Consider the following 23,403-nt stretch of genomic DNA (forward strand, 5'->3'; position numbering starts at 1 on the left):
CTGGATGCAATGCTACATAATGACATACAATGTGCTACAAAATAAGTTGCTTCTCAGGGCTTATTATGGAGACTACAGCTTATTCTGCTGGCTTATTGTAAAAGAGGTGGTATTTGCAGAGTGCGGCCATTAAGCCTTAGCTGATGGCAGTGACATCCACCACTGACACCAAATGCCCAGTAGTGTGTAAGGCAGGAGATGAAAGAACTCCTAAATAATGGATTTTCTGAATTGCTAGCATTTTTTGTTGTTGCTGTTGTTGTTTTTTTTTTTTTAGCTGAGCCATCCTGCCGCCTGTTGGCAGGTCAGTGGCAGCTCAGCTCGGGCCGTGAATCGAACTGGTGATCCTGTTGCTCTGAGCTCACATTCTTGAGTGAGCTCTTAACCAACTGAGCCACTCGGCCGGCCTATAGAATTGCTAGCATTTTTCCCCCTGTGCATCTTACGACTGTAACCCTTAGCTAACAAGCCATAACTAAGGTTTTCAAAGTTTGTCAATAACATGTACATGTATAAAGAGATCAAATTCTTAAGTGATTCTGCCACATGGAGCGATGTGCAACCCACTCTCTTTGCTCAGCCCACTCCCAACAGCAAGAAGCTTGTAAAGAGCCGTTAGTTACCATGTGCTTCGCAGCTGTGCTGTCCTCACCGTACGATTTCAGCCTCTCCAACAGCTCAGAGACAGCAGAAATTATTTTCTGCACATGCAAAGTGCTCACATCGGCCCAGAAGTCTTCCTCTAAGAGTTTTGTTAGATGTCCTGATTGCAGTCTCTCAAAGCCTGCTGCTGCGTCTTTCATTCACAGAAAAGAACAACATGATGAATAACAGAAAATAAGCCCTTTTCATCTGCATTCATCCAGCCACCATTTCTAACATCTGTCCTTAAACATTTAGTCACAAAAATAAATCATCAAATAAAAACATTAAGTCAAGCATGACACTAATTTGTGCCTGATTTCAGACATACCATCATCTTCCTGTGGCCTGGTCTGGTCAGGGTTCTCCTCTGTCTTTTTACTGTTTCTTTCTGCTAAGTTCTGGATGGCAAAAAGGACGGCCCGGATGGCAGTTTCCATTTGCTCTGCAAAATCTTCCACAAACCCTTCATCCAACATTTGGTTTCCTAGAAAGTCACATGGTACAAAACAAACAAACAAAACCCCTGACTATTGGCTTCCGTGCCTCTAGAAATCACTAGCCCCTCTCATTTGTTATAAATGGTCACCTGTAAGTGCCCACTGTGGGTGAGACACTGTGCCCAGCTGAGCTGGATACAAAGATGAATGAGACACAGGCCTTACCTAGATAAACCTGTAAGTTTACTGTCTTATATTAGAACAATTTTGCTATAAGAATGCCAAAAATATGAAAATAATAGTTACTGTGTTGTGTATAAACACCAGCTTCGTTTAAATATCGCCCTCAGCTTTCCAGTTTAAGGGAGAACTGGCTATAATAGCTGAGGCGGCCATGGTGTCTCCCTTCATGTTTCACAAAAAAAGTGACATGACAATCCAAAGGCAAGAGACTCAAACAAATAAGGTAAAAAAGTTAAGAGCTGTGGGTTCCAACCACACCTGTCTGCCTTAGAACACTGGATAGATAGGTCTACAACAAAAGATGATGTGTCTTTAGGATTATCTGGACTTCATCTACAGGCCATCATTCCTACTCTGGGCTTTTACTCCCTTACTGAACAACAGTCCTTACCTCCTTGGCTGCCTGAAGTGAGTAGGTGTGTTTTCCAGGTAGCAAAGTCATCTGTGGCTTTATTAATTTCTCCTCTGACATATTCCAGGCTCTCAACTAATGCCATTTGTTGGTCTGTTTGCTCAACCTCCATCCCTGGAAGAATGAACAAGGACTCTAGGCCTTGCAAATGAGCTGAGAGCTGGGACAGACAACTCAGCCCCGAAGAGCAAACTTCAAAATCTTTCCTGCAACAACAGAAATGCCACAATGTTGAAAGAAGAGGTCACCACACACACACCCCCAACCACTAAAATGTTAAGCAGGGTAAAACTCGCTGTATCTGAAGATTTACAGCTAGACATAAACCACAAAGCACTATGCAGATCCACTGAGAAAACAGAGGACTGAAATGAAGCACAACCCTTTCATAATTTTACCCCATTACTTAACTCTGAACAAGTACTCAGGCACCCCGAGAAGAGTAAAGGCACAGGCATACTCACCAAGAATGAAAGAGAGTTTCACAAGACTGCTGCCTAATCCTGTCCACATCAGCTTTCACTGTTCTAATGGTTTTCAGCATCTCTGTTAATCTCGAAGTTGACTGTTGCCAAAGCGGGTCCTGTTTCCGCATCCGGCAACCAGAGGGCAGCTGACTTCCAGGTACTGGAGACGGGTAGCTCAGATTTGATGGGATGAGATCTGGCACTGCTCCGAAAAGCTGTCCGTTGCTGAGCTCTGGTCCTTTCGGGTAGGGGACAGAAGGCTGACCCTGCACCTGGGCATCACTGTGGCCTGGAGCTGTCCCTGCACTGGGGCAGCACTGGAGGAACCAGGAGAGCTGCTCCAGTAGGATCTGGCTCTGCATGGCCAGGTGCTGCAGCCTCTCTGTCCACTGCTGCACCCCCTCCTGAGGGGGGAAAGCCACGGGGTAGAGCAGTGGCTCCAATAGCCTGCCGTGAATCTCCTGCACACAGCTGAGGAGGTTCCTGGGTAGAGAAAGCCATGGGGGAAAACACACAGCACCTTAACCTGTGTCACCATGTTGTTTTTAACAGTAAACTCATCCATTTCTGAACCAAGTATACGCTTTTTCACAGAATCAAGGAGACAGGTAAGAAGTCTATTAAAATGCCTCCCAAAGTATTTAAACACATCCTTCAGTCCTTTAAAGAGAAGTATCAAAACTTGCTGCTTATCACCTACCCCCTTACAGCCCTCTCACATTCAACATACGCAGTGATTCTAACCATTACTAAAAAAATAAAAATCTAGTAAATGTAGTATATTTGCTAGATAAACCCTTGAGTGCAGCGGAAAATAGCTGAAGTTGAAGTGATTAGTCTGGAAATACCACCTCTTAACACTTAACCCACGATAATGGGCTTCCTAACTGTTCTCATCTCTTAAATATCTATTTCCGTTGAGGATCACCCATGTATGGCTCAGCAAATCGCAACTCGGTGGCCCACAAAAGCCTAACAAACTGAAGCAGACTCAAACCTGACCTGTGACCAGAGACTGGAACACTCCAATACTATGAACAGAATGCTCTCAGCCCACATGGACTGTCAACCACATATGCCCTCATTCTAGATCCAGGTGTCATTCAGCCATGGCAACATTTACTGTCTTACTCAGCCCTGGACTCTATCCTCAGGCCCCATTCTCCTAAGAGGTGTTATCAGAACTAGGGGGCACAGGCCCATTACTAAAAACCAAGAGAAACCCCACTGACCTCTCTGAGCCTCAAATTTCATTTCACAATTGAGAGCAGCACATGCACCAACTCTGAGCTGACCACTGCAATCCTTCCTAATTCCTGCCACAAACCCAACAGGTCATCTGGTACCTGAGGAGGATCCATTGCTCAGTCAGTGTGGTCAGGGAGCGCCGCTGTCGGATAAGCATCTTCATCAAATGTGCCGAGAACCCTTTACACCGTTCAATGTTGCCCACGCCCATCTCCTGGCAGGGGGCGTTGGCGGGGGGGGGAAGAAGAGCATGTTGAGGTGCTGCTGGCAAACACCACCACCCTGATACATGCCACCAGAAAGCTATTTCCTCCAGTGTTTTCTGGGGGAAGAGTCCCTTGCTTAGATAAGGTTTTGGCTGTGCTGCACTCTAGAGGCACCACACTGATCTTTTTGAGCAGTGCTTCTCAAATGATACTTCTACAGATCACTGATATTCCATGAATAGGAACTAGGCTTAACACCAAAATTCGACATTAGTGGCTTTTTTCCCCAAAAAGAGGAGAAAAAGATCTGAAGATGGCATTCTCAATTTGAGGTTTGTCTCCCATAATTTTTCTTATTTGCCTGCTGGCAAAGGTGAGTAACAATTTATTACAAGATGCTGTCTAATGGTTAAGCACAAAATTATACTGATTTGCCTTGTAAGTTTAATGATGTTCTATAAAAATCTAGTCCCTTCCAGTAACAAACTGCTATTACTTGACAAGGTCTGACAACACCACCCTGGGATGAACAGAACCAGAACTTCCGCTGTGCCTTTGCAATTCTGAGGTTCTATCATTCTACCTTGGCAGGAGCTGCTAGGGCTGCAGTAAGTCTGGCGTGTCGTGCAACACAGCAGTAAAAATACTTCTGGCACCCATCCCACGAAGATGAAATTTCTGTAAGCAGCCTGAAAAAGAAATCAATCATGATTTACTTAATTAAAACAATTGTCTCCTACCTCAAATCCTAAAGACTCAGAGATTGGTACAACCAAAAGCTAAGAGTCTGAACAGATTTATCTCTGTGAGGACTCATTCAGTCAGGCACTCATCAGTCTTTTATGCAAAGGATGTATTACATACTTAGCACCAGAAGTACAGTGGGGAAATAAATGATGATGACAATATGGTTTCCTTAACGAGAACTTCATAACTGTCTTGGCAGTAGAAGCTAGTGGTCATAAATTTTGACGCCTATAGTGGCCAAGGAGATAACAAATGATTAAGGACAGCCAAGCACAAAATCATACATGGTAATGACAGCAAATGTGGGAGAACAGGGATTGTTATGGATCATAGTGAACTGGAGAGCAAGTCACAAGGAGGGACCTATAGCCAACTTTTGACCACATGGGAAAGCAAGCCCACCTGGTCAAATTTTCCTAAAAAACTGAAAATCCAAAATGTTTATGTAAAATTTCTACTTTTTACAATGTTGTGTTGAATTCAAACTTAAAGCACTGAGAAGGCTACTGAACAAACAAAACACAAATGTCTGTCATACCCACTTCATGCAAATCATCATCTACAACAACCTCTGCTATAGTTAACCCCGAGGTATCTCTGTCTCAAAGTTTACAGGCTCTCAAATTCGAGAATATATTAGAACTTACAAGAGGTTTATGTACGTGAAACAGCTAAACATGTGGCTATTCTCTTGCAGATTTTCATTTGTACATTCAAATAAAATGAGAAGACCTCAGAAAAATCAAAGGAAAAAAAACCCCCAAAAAAACAATGGAAGAGGGGAATACAAGAAAGAAAGAGAAAAGAAAAGAAGGAAATTAACACTTACTGCAGCTCACCATGTGCCAGATCACAAGCCAGGCACTTTTCTAAATGTTATCTTTATAGCAACGCTAGGAGAATGGTATTGCTCTTCCCATTTTGGCAATTAAGGACATGGAGGTTTCAATGACTGGTTCCATTTATAATTAAAAAAACAAACCTAGAATCAGCCTCCTGAGTGCTGCTGACTATAGACAACGCGCTCCGGAGATCTAACGGGCGAAGATGAAGCATCTCCTGATGGTTTTTTGAACGGGCCCAGGCAAGACCTTTGCGATACGACAAACCTACAAAGTAAATAGCATGTTTAAGTAAAGGAACTCAGGAGAGAATGGATGTGCCATTCCCCCACCCCCCACACGCCCACCTCTACGCCACTGATGCTCCAAGTCCTCAGAGCAGCACCACCCAGGAGCTTGTTAGAAAGCAGATGCTCAGGACCTGCACCTCACCCACCGAATTCTACTTCTGCACTATCACAAGATTCCCCAGTGATTCATACATACATCAAAGTTTGAGGAGTGCTGCACTCCAAGCTATGTTTGAAAGGGTGAGTGTTGTACAGCATACGGTGATGAAAATAAAATACATAAAATCTGACAAACTTCATTACAAAAGTGTGAAAACATTTGGGACTCACAAAAGGTTCATCACGGGATTTCGTATGTATAACTAGCATCTCAAAGCTGCACTTGCCACCGTTTGTTTCCCACCATCTCAACGTGACTCTACAAACTACCTCCAATTCACCCATGTTGCTTCTCTCCCTAAAAGCAGCTGATTATACCTCATTGGGCTTCAAGCTTCAAGTGAGAACCTTACCAGTTTTTGCAAGGTATTTAAAGAGGTCTGCTAAGGCTCGCTGCTTCCGCATGAGAATGTGCTTGGCTTCTGACTGCTGCTTCTCCTTCTCTGCAGAAGGCTCCACCTTTAAGCTCTGCAGCTCGCTCACAGAGGAAATTACTTCACCTGAGGGGAAAACAAAGAGCTTATTAATATGTTAAAATTACCCAAGACCACGGACATTTTGGGAAATGAGGACCAGGTATCATTCATTTTTATATCCTGGATAACTAGCATTGTCCCTAGTGTTTGGTAAATTCTCAATTAAAGTGATCAAGATGCATGGAAATTAGAAAATAAAAACATACGGGATTTCATATCCCTTGACGACTCAAATAAAAGTAGTTACTTTTTTTAATTTAGGGGATTTATAGTCAAGCAAACAAAGCACTTACTAAGCGCCAATTATGTGCAGTGATTTATACTAGGAATTTTAAATACCTGAGGTAAATTTCCTATAAATATGATACATATTGAACTCCTACCCTGTACCTGGTACTTGGTAGATGTTCTTTTAATCTGCACAAATCCAGAAGCACTTATTTGTAGCTGCTCAGAGGGGCTCAGAGAGGTCTGTCACTTTCTAAAGTCCATTCAGCTAAAGCGTGGACTTGCAGACAGGACTTGAACTCTGGCCTAACCAACTCCAAAGCCCAAGTTCTTTCTCCAACAACATGCTGCCTTCCTAAATACCCAGAGGTACCTACAATACAAAGGTGCTGCCAGCCTGCCACAGGCAGTGCCATGGGCTGACTGTGTACCCCCAAATTCATACTGCAGTCCTAACCCCCAGGACCCAAATGTGATTATCTTTGGAGATAGGGCCTTTAAAGAGGAATTAAGGTAAATTGAGGCTATGTGGGTGGGCCCTAATCTAATCTGACTGGTGTCCTTAAAAGAAGAGATTAAGACACAGATACACACAGGGGAAGACCATGTGAAGACACAGAGAGAAGACAGCCATCTACAAGCCAAGGAGAGAGGGAGGACTCAGAAAAAAACAAATCTGGCTGTCAGAGTGGCTCAGTTGGTTAAGAGCTCGCTCAAGAGTGCAAGTTCTGAGCAACAGCGGTTCGATGCCCGGCCCGGCCCGAGCTGAGCTGAGCTGCCAACAGGTGGTAGGATGTCTCAGCCAAAACAAAAAAAAAAACCAAAAAAAAAAACCCCAATTCTGTTGACACTTTGAACTTGGACTTTTAGTCTCCAGAAATGTGAGAAAATTAATTTTTGTTGTTTAATCCACCCAATATGTGGTACTTTGTTAAGGCAGCCCTAGCAAACTATTGGGGTGTCGGAAAATCATGACGTATTTTTTCTATATTTTTCATTGCAAAAATGCGTCATGACTTTTCTGACAACCCATAATTATAGCAATCTTGTCTTCCAGATGACAGCAAGCATACCACACCCATTACACTGACAGCGTAGGGGAGTTAAGAGGAGAGAATGCTTTGAGTCATACAGAGTGGGTGCCCTTTCCAGAAGATGCATTGGACTTGTATTCCATTCATCACCAGGCTCAGGAGAAAGGTCACCTTGAGCAATGGACAGTAGGCTATCATTCTAACAAGAATTAAAAGAGCTCCTGGGCCGGCCGAGTGGCCCGTTGGTTGGGAGTTGGCTTGGGACGCCGGCTCTGGGCAGCAGGGCCCTGGTTTGGATCCCGCATGTGGGCTGGTGACACTGCGCCCTCAACAGCTAAGATGGTGAACAACAGTTCGACCTGGAGCTCGGCTACCGTGAGTCACCGTGACCGGCAGTCCAAAAAAAAAAGCATTAAAAGTAAAGAGCTCTCTGAGACCAGACTGTAACCTAAAAGCACCAGACTCACTCTGACACCACACACACTGGGGGAGGTGGTGGGAGGAGTGGTGAAAAGAAAGGCTGCCAAGAGCCCAAACTATTTATTAGGCTCTGGGTTCCGACCCCAGCGGTTGCTGCTATACTACAGAGCAAATCTTGGCTCTCCATTTCCCTGAAGAGGGATGGCCAGGGAGATGAAACTGTCATACCTCTTTGAAATAAAGAAAGCAAAAAGACTGCTTAAATCTTCCTTTTCCTTTAACTCAAGAGAGACAACATTTGGACAGGTGGGGGCAGGTGAGTGATTCCGGGTAATCCATCTCCATCCCCTTTACCCTTGCCCCAACCAACAAGAGCTGATACAGACAAGCTTGTAGTAGAAAACGGTCTAACACAGCACTAGTTTACATGCGAGGAGGACAAGATGAAAACTGTGATCAAAGTTTGTATAATCTCAAGTTGGCTCCTATGTCTGGGTTCTGCTGGTTTTTAGCCCACTTGTTCATTCAATTAACTGCTCAACACTATTCAAGATGACAAAAAGAGGACATAGGTGACAAACTGGCAGCCCTCCTGGGCCACTGGGGAAAAGAAAGAGAGCAAAGCCCCGCTTTGCCCCTGGCAGCTGGCACCCACCGGTGAACTGATCAAGGCCCTCCACCAGGTGAGGGAGGCGACTTTCCTTCATGAGCGCCAGGCACACCCTCCTCATTCGCTTCATGAGCTTCGGCAAGCGATACAGAAGCTCCCCCTCCGAGGGGAAAGGAGCGCTGTGACACTGTTCTGGAATTGTGGCCTACGAGACAGAGCACAGGGTAGTTTTCCTGACGAGAACAACAGTAAAAGCACAAGCGTGCACAAGTGCTAAATTAAAATGCGGCACCCCTCCACACACGCCCAGCTCAGCAAATATTAAGTTCTCTTCTCACCACCTCTGAAATCTCACAAGCACAAGAGTAGCATCACCAATATTAAAATAGGAATGTACCATGGATATTTAGGAAACTGCATTGTTGCTCCATATGAGATAGTGGAAGTAAAGGACCGCCACCCCCACCTCTGGCAATGCTTTCTGTGCTAGCCATAAGGAGACTCCAGTTCTGCTCTCTGAACACAGCAGAATGAGTGACTGCTGCCTTTGAGGTGCTTGCCGCACTGTTTCTCAGGCACACAGCAAGGCTAAACTGACCCACCAAATCCCCCTTCTATTACCATCCCCACCCTCCACTTCCTGTTCAAATATCAAGAACCCCGATATTAGATGAAGGGGCAAGCTTTTGTCCATAGGGGCATATTTTCATTCTTTTTTTCTCCTGAAGAATCCCTGAAAATTCCTATGCTGTCATGGATAGCAAACCAAAATTTTTGATCAGCATGACAGAAGCAGTGAGTTGACATATAATCAAAAGAAAATAAACTTGGTAGCCATCTTATCTGTAGTGCCATATCACGGCTATATGTTCAATTTCCATTATGCTTTCTGTAGTGTTAAAACACTAAAAATAGCTTGAGGAGCTCTACTGCTAACTCTACGGACCCAGGGTGGGAAGTACAATAAGAATGCAAAAGTAATTACTCTATAGGGGTGCCCCTGAACCCCAGAGCTCCCCACACCAAAGGACATAAAACAGGAACACCCATCCTGTAAGAGACCTGCTCACCTAAGATCTCTACGACTGTTAAATTGTCAGGAATTTTGCAAGCCAGCTCTTAACCATTGGTGCTTGAAATTGGCTATGAAGAGACTATTTACACCATAGTCATCAGTAACCACTACACACCAGCATAGCAAATAACTGCATACATTCATGCCCCGTGTTGCAGCTTCATCATGTGGTAGCGCCAAAGGAGCTTCAAAGGCATAATTCCTACAGTGATGCTTCAAATCTTTTGTCACAGGTAAATGACACGTTCATAGGTAAGGACAGCACCTATTTCCCATAGGCTAACATTAAACTTTCAGTGCCAGGATCCATTCTTTTGTCTTATTCTGCAGCAGGGTCAGGCAGACACGCAAATGCTATACACGTCCAAAGAGCCAGATTTCAAAGGCATTTCCTTTCCTAGTTACAACAACACTCCTTATGCACACAGCACAGATCCCATCTGATTGGCCCAGGAATAAGCAAACACTGTTCAACGAGTCAGTACCTGCGCAGCAGCCGGCCGGGCTAGCAGGGTCTCCCTCAGCGCCCTGTTCAGACTTTGAATGGGGGAAACCTCACTTGTGGCTGCTTCTGTTGGCTGCAGCAAAAAGTCAGGCTGTTCCTCGTCACTCTCCACTAGGGATGACAGGCAGGGTTCACTCAGGACAGCTTCAAATTTCTTCATGAATTTAAAGAGGGTCCTGGTAATGACAGAGATGAGGAAGGAAAAAAATGGGTGGAAGTGACGAAATGTAAACATGACATCAAATGTGTACACACGTAACTTAATAGCCTGTACCTTATGTATACAATGAGCTCCTTAGATACTCATAATCATCTTTTTTAAGTATGGAGGGTATTGTCATCTACCTTTTCCAGAAGAAAAAACTAAAGTCATGAATGGTGGGATCACTTTACTCAAGTTAAAACACCTAGTAGGTGGCAGAAAAACTCGAGCCTTCTATAGCACAGAGCCTGCTTTGCCTCAAGGCACACCAATGTTGCCTGCATCTAGACTCTGCTTTGGGTGGTGTTGAAAAGCAACGCCAACACACTCTAGTGTTTCAGAGTAAGTTCAAGGCAGCACTAAGTCAGCCATTGTAACAATGTGGTCTTGCTGCCTACCATTTGGCAACTCTGAGCTTTGGTCACCCCTAGTTTCAAAGGAGGAATTACCTGTGTGTCTTTTCCACAGATTGTTTAATGGACCAGAAGCTGACATCATTCCACTTGGATATCTTAACAAATTCCTGTAAGATAAATGAAGTTCAAGGAATGGCTGTATAAACCCGGGGTCATTCTGTTTCTTTCCAGATCATCTGTTTGCCAAAGACCAGAGCCCTCTCCATCACAAACACAGGACTGTGTGTGTCAAGGGACAAGTAAAGCAAGTCTATAAAAGGAACCATGTGTTTGTCTCAAAGGATTGAAAACCAGAGTGCTGCTACAATCAACAGGCACTTGGGATATATTCCGGCTGATACCTGGGTTGGTTCCACAACCACTGGAAATTCCAACAAGAGAGGGTCCTCCTTACCCCGTGGCGTCTCAATGGCACATGGATGCTGCTCCTCTGAGGGGAAGATCAGCCCGGGCAAAACCGGGGAGGAAGTACCACCCGAAGTCTGTGGCCACCCTCTCAAGGAGCCCTGATAGGGGCCACTCCACCAACACCTCACACACTTGGCCAGCTCCGCGATGGAGCCAATGCCACAAACGTAAATCTTGCCATCCTACTTGGAAGTTGCAGTGCTTTCCTCCATTCCCCAGAGCCCCCTGCCTCAGGTAAATGGATAAAAGAACAGAACTGAAAAGGAATTTGTGATTTTGTTCTCCCAAGAGTGATCATAACAGCTGTTTATCTTACTTTAAGTTCTTTTTCTAGGGGGGAACGAAGTTCCACAATTTTGGCCTGGACCCGGTCAAAGAACTGCTTGTAATAATGGTACAAATTCCATAGCACACTGCAAAGTGAATCTGAAAGAAATGAAAAGGAAACAAAAAACACCACACTTGCTGCATGTGCTCCTGGCTCCACCTGAGGGCTTCGTATTTCATAGATGTTCCTTCCTCAGCCCTCTTTAGGCCACGAGATTACAGCACAATGTTTTACAGGCTCATCAGGGAGCCTGTCTGAACTTAGCAGTTCCCAGACATGCTGGCTGTTAATGCTATCCTGTTTTTTAATTTCAGCTTGCAGTGAAAATTTTTTTTTTTGCACTTCTGTTCTTAAAGATGGTGTATTCAGATGTTCTGCCAGACTCACAATTTCAAAACCCTTTCTCTGAGTCTTATACTGAAGTCAGCAGAAACTGAGCCTGCTTTGAGAGAGGCTCCCCTTGATTACTCATTCACATAACAGTCTGTACTCATTTTATACCGACAGTGTCATCCAAATTGCTGTGGACAGGGATAGTAATTGACGGGAGGGCTTTAGGTGCTGTTATTTGACATGTGGCAGTGTTCTCACTATATCAAAGGACCTGATAACAGCCTGGAAGGAGCAGCTTAGCAGGACCTGTGTGCTGTCTAGACAGAAAGATGTGCTGCCTCAACACGCCAGTTCCCCAGACCTGCCCCTGGCAGTTTACCTCTGCCAGTTCACTGTCATTGCTTCATGATAACCAGTTTGAATTGTTCTTTGAATGTTTTTCTCTGCATCTAACGTGAATCACATTAAAGTAAAAGACGATGACAAGTGTCTTGTTCAAAACCCGGTATGTAACAAGATACCTGTGTCATGTGGAGAATTCGTAGTCTAACCCATTTTACCAGTGCAGTATAAAAGTAAAGAAACCCATATAAAAAAATATGTGTATATATATAAAATCTCCACTTACCCTTTCCTTCAACTTGTGGCATCAGTAAGACATGACAATGGAAAACCAGTAACATCTGGAGTCGTACATGGAATTCTCCCAGTGAGGATCCTTCAATAAACGCTTTCAATGTGTTGACCAGCAACACCAGGGTCATCTGTTTGTCATCTTTAGAGAGTGAAAGAGGAAAACATATGTGCCTGCAACCATCACTTATTCATAACATGCATGCTATATACTACGGGATACACTGAGGGGTGGCAGTCCAGTAGAGACTACAATTAAAGGGACATTTTGAAGCAAGGACCATGGCTAAATTCTAAGCTGATTTAAGAACAACAGCTGCACTCAGGATGTGTGTTAAATGCACTCACAGCAAATTATGAACTTGAATTATGAGGTGCTTGTTTTACGTATGAAATGAAACTCTTTTAACTCAAGCACATTTACTGCTACGTACCAACCGAGACGACAACTTTCATTTTGACTTGTCTCATGGATATAGAGAATAAGGAAATCTTATCTTATGACTGTCTAGACTTCGGACAAGTCACTTAAACCTCTCTGGCTTTTCGTTATTAGAGAACTACATGGCTTTCCTGGCTACCTCTCAGGGATACCATGAAGTCAAATGATGCAACCTGTGTGAAAGCAGGTGGGAGTGGACATGGGTGCAGGTCAATCCTTTGTAGCACTCCAAGTTTAGCTCGGAACCTCGAAATAAGCAGGGGATGTACTGACAGGTGTTACCTTCTTGCTCTTCTGTCTGTTCCTGCATGTGCTTCTCAAGCATCTGATAGATGGAGAACCAGTGCTTGGTGGATTTCTCAGTGTGGCGCTTCATGGTATTATCCAAACTCATACACCAGCAGCTGAAACATGAGAAGAGGCCAAGGAAGCATTTAAGGAAATCCATTTGAAATATCTGAAACCACAGAAGCAGAAACTAAATGGAGATGGAGAAGCCTCCCAGGTTGTTGCCTCAGGAAAGTATGCTGTTATCTGGTCTCTACCAAGGTAATTTTAATGCCCAGCTTTTAACTCTGTGATTAATGACTGAAAAGCACATTCTCTAACTGCCATACTACATAAATTCTGAAGAAACAAACTATCAAAAGACGAATGTCCCTGCAACATAAGGTCAGGAGGGGAAGGAAAGTGATAAATGTGTCCCTTACTTCAGTTCCAGTTTACGCCAACGAATGATCATCTGACTGACCAAATCGAGGTGTTTCCGCAGAGACAGAGCTCGGCTTGCATTCTCCTCCCAGTCCTAAAGAAACAAAACTAGAATTTACTATGGCCATTAATCAATTCCTTAATCACCTCCTCCCTCAGGAACATCCTGGACTTTTCTTGCGTGAAGACTTTTATGGTAATCTACCAAGAGCAACAATGGGTTTACATATTGTGTATCTAGATTCAAGTTCTTTCTGGTCACTTGACAGCACTCCAGCAGAAACAAGTAGAGAGGCAGGCAAAATGTACAGGATTTGGAGACCTGAGTGTGAATTCCATTAGTCATGTGACCTCTTCAAAGTTCAGAACCCTCATCTGATAACCAGGGGCACGCCAGCTAATTGGCTGAGAGGGCGGAGGAGGACAGCATGTGTAGGCACTCTGCCAGTCTGAAGGCCCACCTGAAAGTCCTGGCAGGGAGCCGTCAGCACCAGTGGACACTGTGTCCCATCCCTGAGAACGGGTGAGGCAGGTAGGTCCCTTACATGCCCCACAGAGGTGGTGGTTCCACTTGCAATGATCTGACCCCATGCCAGAAAGTCCAAGGAGATTAATCCTTCTCTAATCCAAACTATAACTTTCTGTCCCTCTAACAACAAAGGTGCCAAAAGATAATTTTTTCAACTGACTACAAACTAAACTGAGGAAGAAAGGGGAGGTCATCATACCTGAGCCTTTGCCAGAAGGATCTCCAAGCCATTCAGGAACTTTGAGATGGGGCTGGAAAGTGGGAAACTACGGATTCTGCCGATTACCACCAGCAACTGCAGGGGAAAAAAAAAAGATCTGGGTATTTCTGTGGGAACACAAATCACTCAAAGTCACAAAGCACTTCACAAGCTGTGTGAAAGCTGTGGATGAAACTTCCAGGGCTCTAGATCTGAGATAAACATTTTATCTGTTACACTACTCTGGGAAAAAGATGAAGTTTGATAAGATAATTACTCTTATTACTCTATTATGAGATATTACAAAATTGGCTGAAGATCATAGAGCAAGGTCTGAATTAAAACTGCTAATCTTGAAAAAGTCAGGCCTTTGCAAGTATGCTTATGTGTCTGAATTCACAGAACAACAGAGCAGCATTCTGATATGTAGACAGCAATCCCCGACCAACCAATCAAATTAGTGGAATCCCAAACATCATGTATCCAAGAGCAACACAAGCTGGTATGTTCATCCTGTAGTGGGTGAGTAGTGTCTCACTGAACTGGGGCTCTTGCTGCAAACCTTTGTTTATATGTACAAATGTACAAATGAACGCCCCCCAGGCACGGCGAGAGGCCACATCCTCAGTGCCCCCTCCTCACCAGCTGCCCTACCTGCTCGAGTGCTGGGTGTTCTGGCCAATCCTGCAGCAGCTGACTGATAGCCTCTGAGAAACTCTGAAGCACAGGTTGACAATGCCGTGCTTCTGGGACATTGGGGTGCTGATAGAAGTCATAGGGCCCATCAGGCTTCACTATCAGGTCTGAGGTCGCCTCCCCAAACAGAGTGTTGTGGGAGAGGGTGCAGGCCAAAAGTTGGCTGCCCAAGAGTTGGTCATTCAGCTCGACTCCTGTGGAGTTACCAACATCACAGTAAAGTCAGGGGACTCAGTAAGCTGGTCTACCAAGTTTAAAAAGATGTTAGAAACATGCTCAAAAATAATGAACTGCTAGAACGAATGAAGCAGCTATTTCAATGCCATTCACCCGCAAAGCAACATAAGCCTAGAGGACTGTGACCCTGACACTGCGGCAGTCATGAAAATCTGCTAAGTTTCTAGGATATACAGAGCAACTTGGATACTATCTAGGTGTAACCAAGAGGGTACAGAGTTTGATTTAAAGGATTCAAATTCCTAGTTTTTGTAGCTATTCTTGGTAGGCAGAAATAAAACCTAAAGCTTCCTTCCTACTTACATGGAACAACTCATGAGGTCACAGAGAAAACTGCATCAAACCATATACTGTGAGATTAATTTCCAAGTTCCCAGGAATACGTGATTTCATTTGAGAAACACTGAAACTATCAGAGGCAAACTGGAAATAATGCTGAAGAACAAGACCATTTTAACTAAGTCCACATTCTTATTTTCTTAATCCCTTTATCACAAAATATTCAAATGATGAAAATCCATCTTTATTGCAAAATTTTAAATCAATTTTTTTGAATTAGCTTAAGTCCTTTAAACTAAGAAAATTCCACCAATCAGAAAACTAGCAAAAACAGGGAGGTGATGGTTTTCATTGTTCTAGAAGTAGCAAGTACATCTATTCACTTCCATTTCCCAAGAGTATAATAGAAGTAAACTGCCGTACCCATCAGGGGGTAGAAGTGTGTCACAAGAGATGCCCCCGTCTGATAGCAGGATAGAAAGAGGCTGAAGTAATGCTTTGCCTCGTGTGGCGGCAGAGTCTGTTGATACCACAGGGACCGGGCAAAGCTGAGACACAGCTGCTGGTGAACCAGCATCACAGCCTGCATGGAGCTCGGGGAGAGGAGGGCAGGGTCAGTGGGCGCTGCTTCTTCATGCCCGTCGGAAGCTCCCTTCTTCTCCTCTAGTGTAGGTTCTACCAAAATATCCGCAAAGTCCTGTACATAACATTAGAGCAATGAAACTTTTGAAAATCAAAATTCGGTCCTAATCGGACTAAAAGGAAGGGGAAAAGATGGAGTGTGAACAATCAAGAAATCGAGGCAGTGACATATGTATTAAGCTATAGTAAAAAGGTTATGAAACCACTGGAAGGGAATATGTGTGTTATCAAGGGAATGCATTCCAAGACTAACCCTGACCTTTTCGTGCAGTGGGAACTGCTTTCTGAACTCCCGCTCTTCCTCCTCCTCCTCGCTCAGGGCTGTCCTGGAGTTCCTGCTCCTGTATCTGTACAGGCTGCTCTCCTGCTTGGCCTTCTCTTGGGCTATGCGTTCCTGTTCATCCCACTCATTGATGATTTCCTGAAAAGTCACACATCCAGAAGGAAGCTTATTTGCCTTTCCTGGGGCACTTACAATGAAAAAAGGGAAGGCTTGTTATCTCTTAATTTCTCATGAAAACAAAAGTACCATGGTTCAGAAACAAACATATGCCAACAGCCAAGAAACTAAATTCCAGGTAATAGAGATCAAGTGGGCTTTGTTTTCAAACTGTATCTGTAAGCAACCCACGTTTCCTAAATTACCCCTTGCTGTAGCATTACCTTTTCACAGGTATAAAATCTTGCTACAGCAGCACTAAGGGGAACTTCCTGTCAGGAGTTAATGGTGTTGTGCACTACGGATAGGCTGGGGTCGGCACGATGGGGTGATTCAGACTGCCCCTGGCTGGCACCTCAAGGAACTGGCCAAGCGGCCAGGGTGTTTGAGGGGCACCAATCAGGAGAAACTGGGCTATGCCTTATCAGACACTTCTTAAATTCCCTCCTAACTCTTAAGATTTTAGGTCCTTAAATTGGGAAAAGGTATAAATTAAAGAAACCACAGAGTACTGATAAAGGTTGAGCAATGAGCATCCACCCATCAGTAAGATAATTTGTATTAAAAACCTAAGCAGTTAATCTTTGTCCCCACAATTCTGCTTTTTAGAATCTATATCCAAAACCTTAGTTATAAGACTATTAATGGTGGTGGTGTTGGTTTCCCCCCCCCAAAACAGCAAAAAAAAGTACATACAGATGTAAGTGCTCAACAATAGGAAACTAATTAAATTACCTACATCATGCCCACACAATAGAAAACTAGGCAGCCACTAAATATGATGCAAGTGAAGAACACCATAATTATGCAAAGTATAATTACCAAATAATCACCAAATGCAAGGTATAAAGCAGAACAGACTTTATCATTGGTTTGTAGGACTCTAGTAATTTAAGGGCCAGTCTCTGGGACCATGGAGGGGACAGAATTGTTCTCAACCAGAGAAGCTCTTTTATCAGTTAAATATTGGGTCACTATCCTATGATTTTTATTTGTAAAAGGGCTCTACTAAAAAAAATTGTAAATCACTGGGACAAATGACTTAAAATCAATTTAGAATGGCATAGACATACATTTACAGATACATTTACACAGATTAGCAAGCCTAACAATGGATACACCAGTATGTGAACAGTTTGATAAAATCTAATACTTTTGCTTATATTTATTCTTTTAATTATCTAAAATGAGAACAAGCTGCTTTTGTTGGTAAATGAAAATACAAGTTATTTTCTTTATATTAATAAAAGTTGATACAATTACATGGCAAAAACCACCATAAACAAAGTCGAAAGACAACCAACAAACTATTGGCAGTGTGTAACACAGATAATGGTCTAAAAGCACTAATTTTCTAAAATCTCTTAAACATGGAGGGAAAAGGCTTGAAATCTGACAGTTAAATAAGAAAAACAGAAAGAGACACTAGAAGCCCACTCACTAACCACACTGTCTCAGCACCCTGGGCCCCGCTAATGTCCTGCTTATGCTGCCAGCTCCCTTCAGGTGGAGGGGTCAGGCAGCCCTCCCTCACGCCTTGTCGCTGTGATGACTTGGGCTTGAGCTGGAATCCGGCTTGGTCAGGGACAAGCTGAGTAATCCTGCAGGTGGTGCTTAGCCTCTCTAACACTCGGTTTCCTGTGTTAAGTGGGAACGATGAAAACTACCACAAGGCAGGTAGGTATTAGAAAAAACCTCCTTTTCTTCCACCCCACCCAGGCTTACCTGGCACACATGTCTGAAGAGCTGCAGGGCCCTCTGGTCCAGCTCTCCCTTGCACAGAACATGGGAGCGCAGGTACAGGAGGGCATTCACAAGCAGCTGCTCTCGGGTGGGGCAGGGTCTGACGCCCTTGCCTTCCAGTTCCTTTCCTCCTGAGCGCTTAAGGATCAACTTCCCAAGGCCTCGCACCACCTCTTCTGACTTCACTGAGCACAAAGCATCTGCATGAGCATAGTAGGTGGGGAAGGTAGGGTTCACTGATGGGAAAGCCAACAGGGATGTGGCCAGGGCGTCCAGCCTGTCTGCACAGACCACGCTGCTATGGAGTGAGGCGTGGACCTCGGACGCCACCAGCCTCATTCCATGCTGCAGCTGCAAGATGGATGCCTGCAGCGGGGCCACAGAGTCTGGGTACAGGGTGTACTCCTCGGCCAGCCGTTTCCTGAACTGGTGGTGCGACTGCTGCCAGGAGGCCTCCTCCTTCAGAAGGTTCTGGGCCGCCTGGGCAGACCGAGGCCTATCTGCGCGGAGGGCCTGCAGGAGCCGCGCAAGCAGATCCTGAACGGCAGGGGCCTTGGCAATGCTGGTGACGTAGTGGTGAATCTCCTGTGCCAGCGACTCATACACAGGCTGCTGGGGTCTGAAGGCCTGCTTCTTGGACAGGCTGAGGATTAAATTCTCCAGGTGATCGATTCTTTGGTGAAGCAACCTAGAGGCAATTTAACACAATATGCAAATTCTGTCAAAAGAGCAAAAAATCTAGACTAAGCCCTCAGGAAAATAGAATGAAGACATTTTAGCTACTGAGGAATAATATGATGATAATAACCGACAACTATAATGTAAATGGATAATATGTAGCATTTACCATGTGCCACACATAATGTTAAGCAATTTAAATGAATGTCTCATCAGAGCCCCTCACAACTCACGGAGGTAGGCACTGTTATCCTTCTTTTACAGATATGGACACTGAGGCTTAAAAGCATTAAGTGGCCTCCTAAAAGTCTAAACCCACAAGGCAGGGACAGAACTGAACTGAGAACCCACGACGCTATACAGCATTTCCTAAGGAACAGGCCCACATAGTGTATATCATCACATACACTGAGAGTAAGCTCTGCTTTCAACCCTCCTGGCCCCCATGGGAATCCTTCCCCTCCTTTCACAGAGTATATCTTTTTCCTGACTCTAACCATGGCTTTGGCTTTGGGATTGAGTTGCTAATGTAGTTCAGATGTGCAGCATCACTTCTAACACTGTAATTATATTATAAAGGTCGACCTCAAAATATCTTTTTTTAAAAGGAGTGTCTATAACCCCCAATACAAATAATCGCTCTGCTGTGTTACCTGATGTGAGGATGAGAGTAACTGATAATGACCTCATCTTCCAAGTCTCTTCCAGTCTGTAGCTGGGACAGGAGGTTTCGGGTCTTCCACTCGCACTGCAGCTGGTGTAACTAATGCAAAGAGGAGAAGCTAGGACCATGCCAGAGCAGACAATGCCCTGGGGGAGGGGAAAGCAACTAGATAGAAAGAATTTGAGTTCCTGAATGACCCAAGGGCAAGGGGTTCTGCTCCATTAACCTGGACCACTCAACTCAGAGTGGTTAGGTGAAAGAAACTATCTTATTTATGCCACTGAACTTCTGAGACTCTGCTATAGCAGCTTAGCCTTCACCCCAACCAATATAATTTTCCTTCTTCAAAATACAGAACCAGTATATCACTATCTTTATGTATTCAGTTCCTGGGTTTGGTTGGAAGTTCAAATAGCAAGGAATGTCCAAAGGATCTGAACTACCTGATTCCTGAATTTTAGATAATGAACACCAAAAGTTCAAAACCTGAGGAATAGTATACCCTGTCTAAAGAAGTTATCCAAATCCAAACACCCAAAAACATAGTTCAGGGAGAGGGAGTCTGGACAGTGAGGGATATCACTATTTCTCTGGCAGTGCCTTAGGTGTTCTTCTGCCATGCCCTCTGCCCTCTGCCCTATTGGCAGATCCATCAGAACCTTAGGAAGGGCCCCTCCCTCAGAGGAACTCTTATAGAGGAAAACAGTCTTTAGAACACATTCCTGGGAAGTCACAAGGCAGCTTCTGCAAAATCGCCCCTTTGACGCTCTGCACATCCCAGAGAAAGTAAAAGGATCAATATATTGTACTAAGCAAACCCAGCCAGCCAGGGATGGAGCCCACGCTCCCAGCTCTCATCTCCATACCTCTTCCTTGGCATACTTGAGCTTGTACTCCCTCTTCACTGCAGGGTCAAAGCGTGCTTGGGGAAGCCACGTCTGAATCTGGAGCAGGCCAAGGCTCACCCACAGGCTCCCGCGCCTAGCCGGCTCAGGCAGGTCCTGCTTACCCTCCCCTTCCCCAAACAAGTGGCGCAGGGAGGTGAGCAAAAGGCACAGCAGCTCTTTGGGCAGCGCCACCTGTCCAGCCATGTCCCCAAGAGTCTGGCCCACGTGCTGGAAGGCCTGGCTGTCCCCACATAGCAGCTGCTCACAGTTCTGTATGTACTCTCGCCGTCGGGTCTCAGGGAGCAGCTCTGCCAGGCCTGCCAGGTGCCGGCACAGCACCAGCCCCTGGAGCTGGGAATCCGTGCGTCTGTGGGGACAATGAAACATTTAAAGGCTTGCACTGCATTTAACAGCATTCCTTTCTCAAACTGTCGTTCCTTCAAAAAATGACATATCAGACTGCACTGTCAATACTTAGAGGTGAATGTCTATTCTCATGTAATCTTATATGGTTTTCCAAGCATTACCCTCTTGGTCAAGATATGCTTAAAATTGACAAAGGAGCTGGCCAACTCATGGTAGTCTCTGTCATGGGCTGAAAACCTGCTGATCCAGCCAGAAGTCAGCCTTGCCTTCACCCACCAGAACCAGCCACTATAGAAGCAAGTTCTGACTGAGGTTCCTGTGTGTGCCCTGGAGAAACAAGAGGAGCTTTAGAGTCCACCCAGGGGGAGGGAGTACCTGAACTCTGCTACTGAAGGGACAGCCATGTTGGTCCAAAGCACCGAACGAATGTCCTGGAGCTGCTGGGCTCTCTCAACCCACTCTCCCAGGGTGACATGGGAGGAGGACAGGATGGGGAGGCCGCTCACATCCCAGGGACTTTCTTTGCAGCTGCTGGTCAAGACTTCAAAGCAGCACTTGGAGAACATGGCTCGACTGAGACATCCGGGGCCCTGATGGAGAGGAATCAATCAACTTTTAGAAATTAACTATAAGGATTTCAACAAGCAGCACTAGGCACCTTAGAGGGAAGAAAGAGAATAAGAAAAGGAGACTCAGGTTGCTAGGTCCGGGTGATACATCAACCAGAGACAGGACCAGGAGGACAGAATGGGGTCAGGTGTTAGCAGGCCTTGAAGGAATGTGGACCGCCTTCTCCAGGAACGAGGAGCAATGGGTACTTTAGTAATGTGAAGAGAAGCCCTCAAAGCTGGGTACCAGGAAGACCACTGCAGTAGAGCGAGGGACACACTACAGGAAGGTGATACTTGGGAGGCAGGAAAAGGAATCAGAAGGCCAAGGGAAGAGCCAGGGACAAAGTCAGCCAAGCCTGGGGCCGGCTGAGTGGCTCGTTGGTTAAGAGGTGGCTTGGGAGCGCGAGCTCTGAACAGCAGGACTGCGGTTTGGATCCCACATGGGCCAGTGACGCTGCGCCCTCTACAGCTAAGATGGTGAACAACAGCTTGACCAGGAACTGGGCTGCCGTGAGTTGCCGACGATGGCGTAGGCTGTAGTGGGGCTGCAGTGGGCTGCCGTAAGCTACCATGAGTGGCCGGCAGCCAGTGTGAGTGATCGGCAGCTGGTGTGAGCGGCCATCCAATGGCCGGCGACCGATCTGCCTCAGCCAGGAAGAGTGCAATGATAATACCAACGTGGGCCAGTGAAGCGACCATCTCCACAACTAGACTGAAGAACAAAAGGACAGCAACTTGTCTGTTCCCCTTCCCCGATTCCCTAATAAAATCTTAAAAAAAAAAAAGAAAAAAAAAAGAAAAGTTGGCCAAGCCCGTGCTTCTTGGTCTGTTCATTTGGTCCACAGCCATAGCTTTCCACAGCAAAGAGTAGGGTGGTCACATACATATGACAGACAGCACTGGACACTCTATGCAACTCTTGGGGACCCATATGGTTTATCATTAAGAGCTTTAAGAGATGTTTTTCAATAAAGAAATTAATTTTGACAGGGGAATGGAACAGAAAAGAACTCCAAAAATAAATCCATGAACATCTGTGGGAGTAAGGTTTATGACTAAGGTGGCATTTCAAACGACAGTGGAAAGGATGAATTAGTAAAAAATGGTGTTGTTACACTGCCTTCAGATATACTAGTTGCATAAAACAAAAAATTTGCAAGCCTACCTCACACAACAAGGTATCTAGATGAAATAGATTTAAATATAAAACAAAAATATAGAAGAAAATATGGGCAAATGATTTTTACCCTAGAGACAGTGAAGAAAGACTTTTTAAAAAAGTATGACACCAAAGGCAGGAAGTAGAAAGGGACTGGCATATTTAAAAAGAAAACATTATAAAACTTGAGCGAGAACAAAACACTAGAAACACATTTCCAACCACGTTGGGTAAAGGTTTAACAAATATATAAAGAGATCACCATTAATAAAATGATGATGAACCACCCAATTATTTTATTGCCAAAAATGGGCAATGAACATGACTGGAAAATTCAGAGAAGAAATGAAAATGATCAATATACTCGTACACATGTAATGATGTTCGATCTCAAAAATAATTAAAGGGATATGAATTAAAATAAAATTTCAAAAACTGTATGATTTGCAATAATTTAAAATGTCGATAACACCTAGTGTGGTATGGTTATGGAGCAATAGGTCCATATATATATATATATATATATATATATATATATATATATATATATATATATATATATATATATATAATAAGTGAAACTGTGCTCTAGTTCCAAGTCTTCCTGAGGTCACCCAGGACTCTGTGACACCCACCCCCCCACCCTCCTGCTCCGCTTATAAGCTCCTAGCCTGTTTTAGAAAGTAAAACAAAAACCATCTTCCTAGACATTCTGGCAACAGCTATAAATTTCTTTAACTGCAGACACTTTGATCAA

At 44.5% G+C, this 23,403-nt stretch overlaps 1 protein-coding gene across 2 annotated transcripts in view; it reads right to left on the minus strand.

Moving 5' to 3' along the window:
- MDN1 (midasin AAA ATPase 1) overlaps nucleotides 1–23,403 on the minus strand; it is a 135,963-nt gene that overhangs the window by 24,790 nt on the left and 87,770 nt on the right. For both annotated transcript variants that reach the window (XM_019654999.1, XM_019654998.1), the window contains exons 60-82: nucleotides 21,252–21,466; nucleotides 20,490–20,877; nucleotides 19,613–19,722; nucleotides 18,264–18,969; nucleotides 16,359–16,520; nucleotides 15,881–16,154; nucleotides 14,900–15,135; nucleotides 14,246–14,341; nucleotides 13,517–13,611; nucleotides 13,089–13,210; nucleotides 12,360–12,506; nucleotides 11,387–11,496; nucleotides 10,696–10,769; nucleotides 10,025–10,220; nucleotides 8,510–8,669; nucleotides 6,050–6,196; nucleotides 5,388–5,514; nucleotides 4,242–4,347; nucleotides 3,551–3,666; nucleotides 2,202–2,687; nucleotides 1,717–1,943; nucleotides 974–1,129; nucleotides 624–796 (exon numbers count right to left, since the gene is read on the minus strand). In XM_019654999.1, coding sequence (XP_019510544.1) covers nucleotides 624–796; nucleotides 974–1,129; nucleotides 1,717–1,943; nucleotides 2,202–2,687; nucleotides 3,551–3,666; nucleotides 4,242–4,347; nucleotides 5,388–5,514; nucleotides 6,050–6,196; nucleotides 8,510–8,669; nucleotides 10,025–10,220; nucleotides 10,696–10,769; nucleotides 11,387–11,496; nucleotides 12,360–12,506; nucleotides 13,089–13,210; nucleotides 13,517–13,611; nucleotides 14,246–14,341; nucleotides 14,900–15,135; nucleotides 15,881–16,154; nucleotides 16,359–16,520; nucleotides 18,264–18,969; nucleotides 19,613–19,722; nucleotides 20,490–20,877; nucleotides 21,252–21,466 — 4,629 coding nt within the window. The remainder of the gene's footprint in view (nucleotides 1–623; nucleotides 797–973; nucleotides 1,130–1,716; nucleotides 1,944–2,201; nucleotides 2,688–3,550; nucleotides 3,667–4,241; nucleotides 4,348–5,387; nucleotides 5,515–6,049; nucleotides 6,197–8,509; nucleotides 8,670–10,024; nucleotides 10,221–10,695; nucleotides 10,770–11,386; nucleotides 11,497–12,359; nucleotides 12,507–13,088; nucleotides 13,211–13,516; nucleotides 13,612–14,245; nucleotides 14,342–14,899; nucleotides 15,136–15,880; nucleotides 16,155–16,358; nucleotides 16,521–18,263; nucleotides 18,970–19,612; nucleotides 19,723–20,489; nucleotides 20,878–21,251; nucleotides 21,467–23,403) is intronic.

The sequence above is a fragment of the Hipposideros armiger genome, unplaced genomic scaffold (assembly GCF_001890085.2).
Source record: "Hipposideros armiger isolate ML-2016 unplaced genomic scaffold, ASM189008v1 scaffold_234, whole genome shotgun sequence".
Lineage (NCBI taxonomy): Eukaryota > Metazoa > Chordata > Mammalia > Chiroptera > Hipposideridae > Hipposideros > Hipposideros armiger.